General features: G+C 37.4%; 1 protein-coding gene across 2 annotated transcripts in view; it reads right to left on the reverse strand.

Annotated features, from left to right (window-relative positions):
- eepd1 (endonuclease/exonuclease/phosphatase family domain containing 1) overlaps nt 1–592 on the reverse strand; it is a 44,354-nt gene extending 43,762 nt beyond the window's left edge. Inside the window, exon 1 of one of the 2 annotated variants that reach the window (XR_012394511.1) lies at nt 1–592. This exon is cut by the window's left edge and continues 490 nt beyond it. Coding sequence is in view for 1 of the 2 variants with exons in the window: in NM_205759.1 (NP_991322.1) it covers nt 1–343 (343 nt within the window). In the remaining variant the exon portion in view is untranslated. 2 annotated transcript variants of the gene reach the window in all.
- Nucleotides 593–10,518: the final 9,926 nt, after the last annotated feature.

Consider the following 10,518-nt stretch of genomic DNA (forward strand, 5'->3'; position numbering starts at 1 on the left):
GGGACGAGGGCGAGTGATTGGACGAGCTGTTCTTGCTCGACACGCAGATCTCTAGTTTAATCGCCTCTAGTTTAGTCGCACCGACACCGCTGACCAGCGCCAGGTCCTCTACTTTCTTGAATCCGCCGATGCAGTCCCGATACTCCACGATGTTCTGAGCCACCCCGCGGTTCACGCCCGGTAGAGTCATGAGCTCCTCCTCGGTAGCGGTGTTGATGTTCAGCCGCTCCTGGTTCACTAGGATGTTGCTGAAGTTGCACGCCGCGCTGAACTTGCGCTTGCCTTGGCAGAAATCCGTAGGGTCCTTGGGAATGGACCGGTGGCACCCGAGATTCCCACCCATGTGTGTCGGTGATTCAGCGCGCGAACTGAGAATGAAACCCGTCCGGACCGCTACACGCTGTGCGTGGAAGAGCCCGGTGGCACATAGACTAATCCAAATGTATGAACTTGTAATTTAAAGCTGCGACTTCTCACATACCATGACATACGAAAAAGTCCGTGTCAGTTTTAGCAGATTTCGTCGTGTCTTCTCAGTCTGGCAGCGGAGGGAGCAGCGTCCATGTCAACGCTCTGCCAGGCAGACTGAACTGAGGTGAACTCTCTAGCGCCGCGGTCTCTATGCTTAATTGTCCGATTCGTTCTTGGGAGTCGACTCTGTTAACGATTCATTTGAAACAATTCACTAAACACTGTATTCTGAATAAAATATAGCCTACCTAAACAATTTTGCATGCACATTTCCATGAATAATTTTAATTGTATTGTTATTTACTGACATTCAAATTGATTTATTTTGAATCCTATAGTGCACTACATTTATTTAATTATTTAACAATTATCACAATTATCTATTTTCAGTTGTTTCCTTCAGACTATTGTTTAACAAATATATATTATGTTTTTGTAATGTTTATTTTTTTATGTTTAAGTTTAACTATTTTAAGTTTAAATACCATTTAATAAGACCCACTAGCACTGCCTTGTGATCCCCAGTTACAAAAAAAGAAAAATCTTGAATAAATGAAAATAAGATTTGCATTGCATGATTATTTTATATTAAACTTCTATTACTAAATATATAGTAATAAAAAAAACTGTAAAGGTCGATGGAACCAATCAGCACAGTATCTGTCAGATAAGTGGCTTATTTATTTAGAAAAATATTAGTCAATTTAATAAGCGTAAAACACAATTTTTAAAAAATCTAACAAAAAAATATTATACTTAACACAAATACTTAAACTTATAGTTTAAAAGAAGACGATAGGCTAACAGCCTACTTTAAGTGCATTAAAATAACGATTAGAGAACAGCTCTCTAAGATGTTAACCAAAGTTCTTCTTTTAATATGTATTCTATAGTTTGTGATGATAAATGTATGGTAAAAAAACATAAGAACGAGTCAACTCTGTCAAATGACTCGTACTGCAGAGCGTTTATCAAACGGTGTTGTGGTCAATGGGCGTGGCCTTCTGTCATTACTCTTGTCTATTGTGTATGGACCGACTCTCCCAATAGTCCATGACACCTGAGACACTCAAGCTATTGTGAATATTTGATCTCTCATGAACATTTTGTTCAGACGCATTGTTGCATGCATTGATACTGTTATTAAGGACAACTGTCTAAAAATATGATTTTGTGATGCAAATGCCTTATAGATAGGAAAATGATCGTGTTCACAGTCAGGCTTTTATAGTTTTTTTAGTTGTTAGTTACAATGAACCGTTTATTGCTACTTTAAATTCTGAGATAAATTCACTTTCAGTTTCAAATCAAATAACATGAATAGGAAACGTGAGGACACTGTTTATATAACACTAAAACCTTGTCAAACTAATTACCACAGGTGCTTTGGGCTCTTTGTCACTTAGCATATCTGAACGCCAGATGATTTATCTTGGTAGTCCCTGCAAATAGCAGATGATAAAATCTGCTTCATTATCCAAAATAGTTTCTTATCCAGGAATGTGTTCAATAAAAGTCAAACACTAAAATAAATCTATAGCTACAAAGTCCAAACCAACTCTTGAACATTTATGACTGTAATTCCTTGTGCCATCAATAATCAGGTATCAATTGGGCCATTATGCATTCCGGAGCACAACTTGGCTGTTGTTCCCCACTATATGTGTACACGAGTTTGACAGATTTTGACATTTAGGTGTTGAGTTTGCATACCTGACATTCTCTGTGTCGACTAAGGTAACTTAAAACATCTGCCCCAGTTCCTCAACTAGAACTAAGATGTTTGTCTAATCACACACTAGATATACTACTGCAATCTTAATATCAGCATGACTGTGAATTAGGCTGTATTTCGAGTTCGTCTGCTGATAACGTCGTAAGAGACAATGGTAAACAACAAACTTTGCTGACCTCGAAGGGCTCAAGCTGAGCGAAGAGAAAGACTGGGCGAATAGGATGAGAACAAGAGCACGTTTGAAAAAAAATGTAATCTGGGACAGGAAAATGGCTGCCGCTTATATTTGCACGTGATAACGATTGACGCATCTAATGATTTCCTCCCAAACCTTCACTTCACGTAACACTTATTTACTTTAAGCAAACAATTCAGCATTAAAAAATACTCTAGAACAGTGGTTCTCAAACTGTGGTACGTGTACCACTAGTGGTACACAGGCCTCCTTCTAGCGGTACGCGGATATTTCAAATGTGTCATATGTATACGCTTCATATATTTCACAATTTATCAAAAATGATTTATATATGAATATGACATATAATAATATTCATTATTTGACATATAGCCGATATTTCTGAGGTCCAGGCAACATTTCCAGGTGTTCATGAATTACTATATGCTAATACTTTACATTTAAGTATAGCACTTTTCTTTTTACTTTATATTAACATTAACCTACCATTTTTAACTTTTAAAAGCACATTTTAATTTTAAATGTTGACATTTTTAGTTTGTTTTTTTTGTTTTTTACATATAAGCGTTAACGTTCAGACTATTTATAATGTTTAAAATGGCTGACAATAATAAATATTCTTAATAATAGGAATTAATCTGCCACGTTTTAGAACTGTGCAGAGCTGTAGCTGCTTTACTGAGCTTACTACGCCACTAATGCTTAATATGGTGGTACTTGGAGAGACAGTTTTTTTCTGAGGTGGTACTTGATGAATAAAGTTTGAGAACCCCTGCTCTAGAAAACATTTAGCTCAAATATGCATCATTCACACAGGCTGTCTATAATATAGCCTATTTATTACTAAAGATTCAAACATACAGATGGCATATTGAGGAAAAAAAGACAGCTCGTTATCAAATAAAAACGTTTGAGCAATGCGATGTTTAACAGATGCTGCAATCTTTCATACATCTCCACGACGTACCTTTGCTATAGGCTGTAAGTCCACTATTAAAATCAATTAGCCTACTTGAAGAATTGATTTTTGACTTTATTGGTCTCTTACATTGTTCTGGAGTAATTTTTGTCCCACATGTCTTTACAGAATTTCTCCAGCTCTTGCCACTGCATTTTCACCAGAATGAGGTCTGCACTTTAACTGGACTATTGCTACACCTTGATTCTTTTCTTTTTCAGCTGTTATAGATTTTCTGGAGTTCTCGGGATCATTGTCCTGTTGCATGACCCAATTTTGTCCAAGCTTCAGCTGTCAAACTAATGACCTCTATTTGACAATGCATGGTCAACTCAATGACTGAAGTGTGCAGGTCATAGTGGGGCTACAAAATAAGGATAAAATCATTACTTCTCCAACAGCATACCTGATATTATTTAGTATGACATGCTTATACCATACCAGTCAACCCTCCCGTTTTTCCCGGGATTGTCCCGTATTTTACAGCTCTATCCCACTATCATCCCGTATAGCTATTTTCCCGAATTTCTCTCATATTTTCAGTGTTTCTATGAAGGGTGTCACGAAACATTAAAGAGCCGAGCCTCCCTATACGCAATACATATCGCCGAACCACCAGGGGCCCCCCATTGCTCTTAAATGTGAATCTGTTCTGTGCTTTCGCTTTGTTTACGCACAAAAACACTTTGAAATATTTATAATAACGGCGCGATTCCCTTCCTTTTCATTACAGGTGCCATCACCCCTTCATATGCAATCCACAGAACAGTCATATAATGTGCATGACTGTCAGCTGACGCGCTCCATAGTGATAAATAAAACGCTGTTTCCCAGATGGATTCTGAACACACTATTTGAAGCGAAGCGAAAGTCTGGCTTTTGGGTGCGTGTTTAAACAGACATACACACCAAATTAATAATAACAACATCTAGAGATGTCGATCTTAGTGGTTTTTTTTTTTCCAAACAACTAATTTCATCTTAATTTCATTAGCATAAAAAGTTAGGACAGCAGTCAAATGCTTTCATTATAACGTCAGATGTGTGCATTTTTAAAGTGACACTGTTATTTAATGTAATCAAACGAAAAAATCGAAATAAATAAGAGATTCATTTGTTGCTCTTGAATCAGAATGTGTAAGTTATACAGTAAAGAAACGGCTAATGGGATTTAATAGCTTGATTCAATTTCATTGTAATGGCTATTATTTTAATTATTAATTATTTTTTGCTAATGTATTTGCTGCTAATCTATCTATTTATTTTTTCTTTTATAAATAATAATAATAAAACATATGACTGACCATTTAAGTGTTTATTTACAACGAAACAGCTCCAAATGAACATGTTTAGCAATTTGAGTTTGTTTTAAAGGGCACCTATGGTAAAAAATCTACTTTTCAAGCTGTTTGGACAGATCTGAGTGTTGGTATAGTGTATAGACCGTCATGATATGAACACACCCAGTCCTTTTTTTTCAATTTAACTACAAAAAAAAAGGGTCGGCCAATTGGAGCTGTTTTCAAATCGATCACACCATTACGTAGGTGTGCGATCCCCCCGCCCACCGAATTGATTGACAGCTGCGCGCATTAACATGTTCCGGTAGTCGCGTGTATATGTCAACAAGACCAGACAGACATACGCAAAGCAACCGGGAATATAAGCTCTGTTCTGTTCGCTAGGATCAGCAATCATCATCAAATGTGATTAAGAGTAAGTTTCACATGTTTAAAGTGTTTTAAAACAGAGTAGGCCTATGTGTGTAAATAATTACAGCGTTTTACTTCAGCTTTACTTCATCAGCACAGCCTCGTGTCAGAACAATTATAAAAGAAGACGCTTCAATCCCGGTTTGTGGAAGTTAAATCAGGTTTATTTTGTACATTATCTGTCTGTCTGCCTGCCTGTGTGTGTGTGTCATCTGCGGTGTGTTTGTGTGTGTGTGAGCGCGCGCTCGTTTACTTTGTAACGATATTGTGTGTGACTCATCAATGCAACTTCACAATACTGATTAGTAAAGGTTAGTTCTTACTGTAGTATCTCACAAACGCTATGTGAGACCTTCTTCCTTTAAGTCTGTCTGTTGTCTGACGCAGCTGAGGTAGGAGGCATGTAGAAGCAGTAGGCGAGAAAAACTCGTCTTAAAGGCGCAGTACGACAAAACCACCCCCTGCTGGAAATCAGTATAAAACAGCATCTTGTAAAAGGTATAATGAAAAATCTGATGGGTATTTTGATCTGAAACTTTATATACACATTCTAGAGACGCAAAAGACTTATATTAAATCTGAAAAAGGGGTAACCTAGGTGCCCTTTAAAGGGCGGTTGGGGGGTATCCCTTATTTTGTTAGCCAAATCCCTTATTTTCACATCCCAATGTTGACAGGTGTGGTTTATACCAATATTTCTTTTGGTTTTCACCAAAGTGACACTCTGAGTTATGGCCAAGTTATTCTCTCTTTGGTGAGTCCAAAAGACATTGTTCTACCAGTGCTATGTTCAGAGACACCAATACTTGTCCCATCCTTTTCTAATTGCCCTGTTATTTTCATTGAAAGGGAAAGTTCATTGAAAGTTCAAGTTTTCTTAAGTGGTTTTAATCTTTTATGCTATTTTTCTTCTGTTGAACAGAAGGCAACACGGTGGCTCAGTGGTTAGCAGTGTCGCCTCAGCAAGAAGGTCGCTGGTTCTCGGAAGGTCGCTGAGTCTCAGCTGGGTCAGTTGGCATTTCTGTGTGGTGTTTACATATTCTTCCCATGTTCGCGTGGGTTTCCTCTAGGTGCTATGGGTAAAAGTGTATGTGTGTCAGTGGGTGTGTTTCCAAGTATTAAATTCAATTGATATATAGCGCTTTTACAATGTAAATTGTGTCAAAGCAGCTTCACATAAGAGGTGATGGTAATTTGGAACAGTGTAGTTCAGTTTTTTAGTGTTTAAGTTCAGTTCAGTTCAGCGTGGTTCAAAAATCACTACTGAGAGTCCAAACACTGAAGAGCAAATCCATCGATGCCTAGCTCTACTGATCCCAACCCATGCAAGCTAGAGGCGACAACGGAGAGGCAAAAAAACTTCACCAATTGGCGAAAGTGAAGAAAAAAAAACCTTGAGAGAAACCAGACGCAGTTGGGCACGATCATTTTAATTTTTCCGCTGGCCAAACGTCTTGTGCAGAACTGCAGTCTCAGCGGCAGAGGCTGGAAGTTGGCCTCAGCGGTTTCACTGGAATCATTCGCATGCTCTCCACTCCTCCAAGTACTGGGTTGCAGCTGAAAGGGCATCCGCTGTTTAAAACTTATGCTAAATAAGTTGGCGGTTTACTTTGCTGTGGTGACCCCTGATGAATAAAGGAACTAAGTCGAAGCAAAATAAATGAATGTTAAACAGAAAAACTAGATATTCTGAAGAATGTTGGAAAAAGCAGCCTTTGACATCAGTATAAATGGCAGCACAATTGCTTTAATGTTTTTCTTTCTCAGTGTGTTCACACACACACACACACACACACACACACACACACACACACACACACACACACACACACACACACACACACACACACACACACACCTAAACGCTCCAGACCAACAAAATGCAAACTTTTGCTCACACACTTACCAATGATCAGTTAATCACAAGTATTTCATTAGCATGACTAATTATTATAGTGGCCGAGAAAGGAATTTAAGAAAGCACATTCAATTACAAAAAACACCAGCAAATAAAGAAACCATCTTCATCAATTTGACAGCACACGTGTTGTCACAAACAACTGAAGAAACGCGCTGCAAATTGGTCACAACACTTGCAAATATCCACGTAACACTGCAAAAATGTTTCTAGGGGACCCAAAACCATCACAGACCCTGCTGAGATGCTGATGTGTCATTATGCCGTGACTGTTGCTCAGTGAAGTGATTGGTGGTCTTTGAAAGGTGAGTTGTTTTTCGTTTATTTTAATATCCTGATTACACAACAATTGCAGTGCTTTAAGCTCTCTCAGCCACCGTAGCTATTACTCTTTTGATCCTAACTGTATGGTAAGAGTAAGAGGTGTCTGTAAATTCATGTCATTTATCATTTTTTGTTAATAAATATAAATAAAAAAAACCTGTCTGTTAAGTGGAAGTGCACAATGGAACAGTAATTATAGAAGAGTGTTAATGGCATGAGTGGCGCGGTGGCTCAGTGGTTAGCACTGTCGCCTTACAGCAAGTTTAAATCATGGCTGGACCAGTTAACATTTCTGGGTGGAGTTTGCATGTTCTCCCCATGTTGCCATGGGTTTTCTCTGAGTGCTCTGGTTTTCCCACCAAAGACATGCAGGTCAGTGTTTCTCAACCACGTTCTTGGAGGATCACCGACACTGCATGTTTTGGATGCAGTGTCCCTTGTTTGTCACACTCATTACAGCTCTTTCAGTCTCTCCTAATGGGCTGATAATCTGAATCAGATGTGTTTGGTTAAGGAAACATGGAAAATGTGCAGAGCTGCTGGTCCTGGTGGTTTCCTAATTAATTACGAGCTTATGTTGTAATTATTTATATCTCATACGCCGTAAACAAATAACTGGGTCCATTCATTCATTTTCTTGTTGGCTTAGTCCATTTATTAATCCGGGGTCGCCACAGTGGAATGAACCGCCAATTTATCCAACATTTATCCATTTTTACGCAGCGGATGCCCTTCCAGCTGCCATACATCTCTGGGAAACATCCACACATACTCATTCACACACACACTCATACACTACGGACAACTTAGCCTACCCTATTCACCTGTACTGCATGTCTTTGGAGTGTGGGGGAAACCGGAGCACCCGGAGGAAACCCACGCGAACTCAGGGAGAACATGCAAACTCCACACAGAAACGCCAAATGAGCCGAGGCTCAAACCAGCGAACTAGCGACCCAGCAACCTTCTTGCTGTGAGGGTCAGCACTACCTACTGCGCCACGGCGGTGCCTAACTGGTTGCATTAGATTTTTAATTTCCCAGGGATGGGTTGCAGCTGGAAGGGCATCTGCTGCGTAAAACATATGCTGGATAAGTTGGCAGTTCATTCCGCTGTGGTAACCCCAGATTAATAAAGGACTTTATTAACATTTTAACTTAAATTATAATAAACTGACACAAATTAGCTTGTTTAACTTAAAAAGTTAAGCTAGAAACACAATAAACTCGGTTTAATATGCTATAATTAACATATTCTGCATTTATGTGTCACAAATACGTATGTTTGCAGCATTCCACAATTCTTTTTAATGTTCGGTATACTATAACAAAAAAAAATCATAAATAAAATTAACACAAAAAAAAAAAAAAAAAAAAATATATATATATATATATATATATATATATATATATATATACACACACACACACACACACACACACACACACACACACACACACACACACTTCTTGTAGTTAATATTGTACAACATATATTTCTTCTTTTCATTTTTTAGTTAAAACAATACTAATAGTACATTTAGGATTTAGGTAACTCCTTCATATCAGTAATCCACTGCAAAGCCCAAGTGCACTTGAGTTTTAGAATCTTGAAAGGATCTCTGAAAATAAACTCTCAGTTCTGCCCAGGGTCGCACACTAGAGTTTGAGTTCAGGGGGTTCAGGAACAAGCGAATGTAACTAGGTGATGTAATTATATTTCCTGCTAACAAAAGGACCGTATCCATGGCAAGAGACTACAGCTGGTGCAACTTAATTTAGACACCCATTTGACCTCACTAATACTTAGGGACATTAGGGTGTATCAAATAATATTAACGATATGCAACGCTACAATGATTCTCATTAAGTTTGTGGCACCTACAATAAAGTATAAGCAGTTTGGACTCATTGGCTGGTGAGGAGTCTGCAGATTTGACCACCATCCAGTCATGTTTCCCCAAATCTGATGGGAATGAGGTCACCATTAAGCCAAGCATTAAGATTGGTCGAGTGGCAGGAGCAGGCCGAAGCCTATTGTCCGTCCTGCTCAGGACGAGGGTTTGTGTTTGGCAGGAGGTGCCCAGCTCTGGCTTTAAATGGAGCACTGATGGTTACATAAGAGTGTCCTGAGATCAGCCTCATTAACAACCTCTCACATACTCTGCTGCCAGTGAACATTCAGCTGAACTTTATGGTGGATTTTAGGTTCTGGAAGGATGATTTTACAATGAAGACATAAAAAAAACACAGACAATAATTATTTTTTGGTTCCCCAAAAAACCTTTAAGTGAACATTTTCACCCAGATCCTCAGACATTCCTCAGGGTTAAGGCTAGCTAAGATTGCTAGTTTTAGCTGTCTGCATTGACAATAACTGAAAATAAAATCTGTTAGATATTAAGTGCAAACATTTATCACATCAAAAATAAAAGTTTGTTTTGACATATGTGTACTGTGCATATTTATTATGTATATAAAAGTACACACATGTATTTAAGAAAATGTTTATTTACACCAGTCAAAAGTTTGGGGTCAGTACGAGTTTAAATGTTTTAAAGTAAGCTTCTCCAGCTCAATTTTATAATTTGATACAAATATTTTAAAGATGAATTTTCACCTTTATTACTCCAGTCTTCAGTCACATGATCATTCAGAAATCACTCATTATAATTATCAGGATTATTATTATTGTTAATAATAATAGTAATAGTTATTAAAGCAATAATGTCTGGAGTAATAATCTCACTTGAAACGACATACAATAAGAAAGGAGTTACATTTAACAAATATCACCTGAAAAAAAATCTTAAAAAAAACTAGAAAAAAAAACTAACACCAAACTTCTGACCAGTAGTGTGTGTAACAAAATTGTTTTTATAGTTTCTATGTATGTGTGTGTATCATATATATATATATATATATATATATATATATATATATATATATATATATATATATATATATATATATATATATATATAAAATCATCTGGAGAAAGTCTTATTTGTTTTATTTCGGCTAGAATAAAAGCAGTTTTTAATTTTTTTTTTTAATATATCCATTTTAAGGTCAAAATTATTAGCCCCTTTAAGCTATTTTTTTTGTTGATAGTCTACAGAACAAACCACTGTTATACAATACCTTGCCTAATTACCCTAAACTGCCTTTTTAACCTAATTAACCTTTTAATGTCACTTTAAGC

The sequence above is a fragment of the Danio rerio genome, chromosome 19, assembly GCF_049306965.1.
Source record: "Danio rerio strain Tuebingen ecotype United States chromosome 19, GRCz12tu, whole genome shotgun sequence".
NCBI classification, from domain to species: Eukaryota; Metazoa; Chordata; class Actinopteri; order Cypriniformes; family Danionidae; genus Danio; species Danio rerio.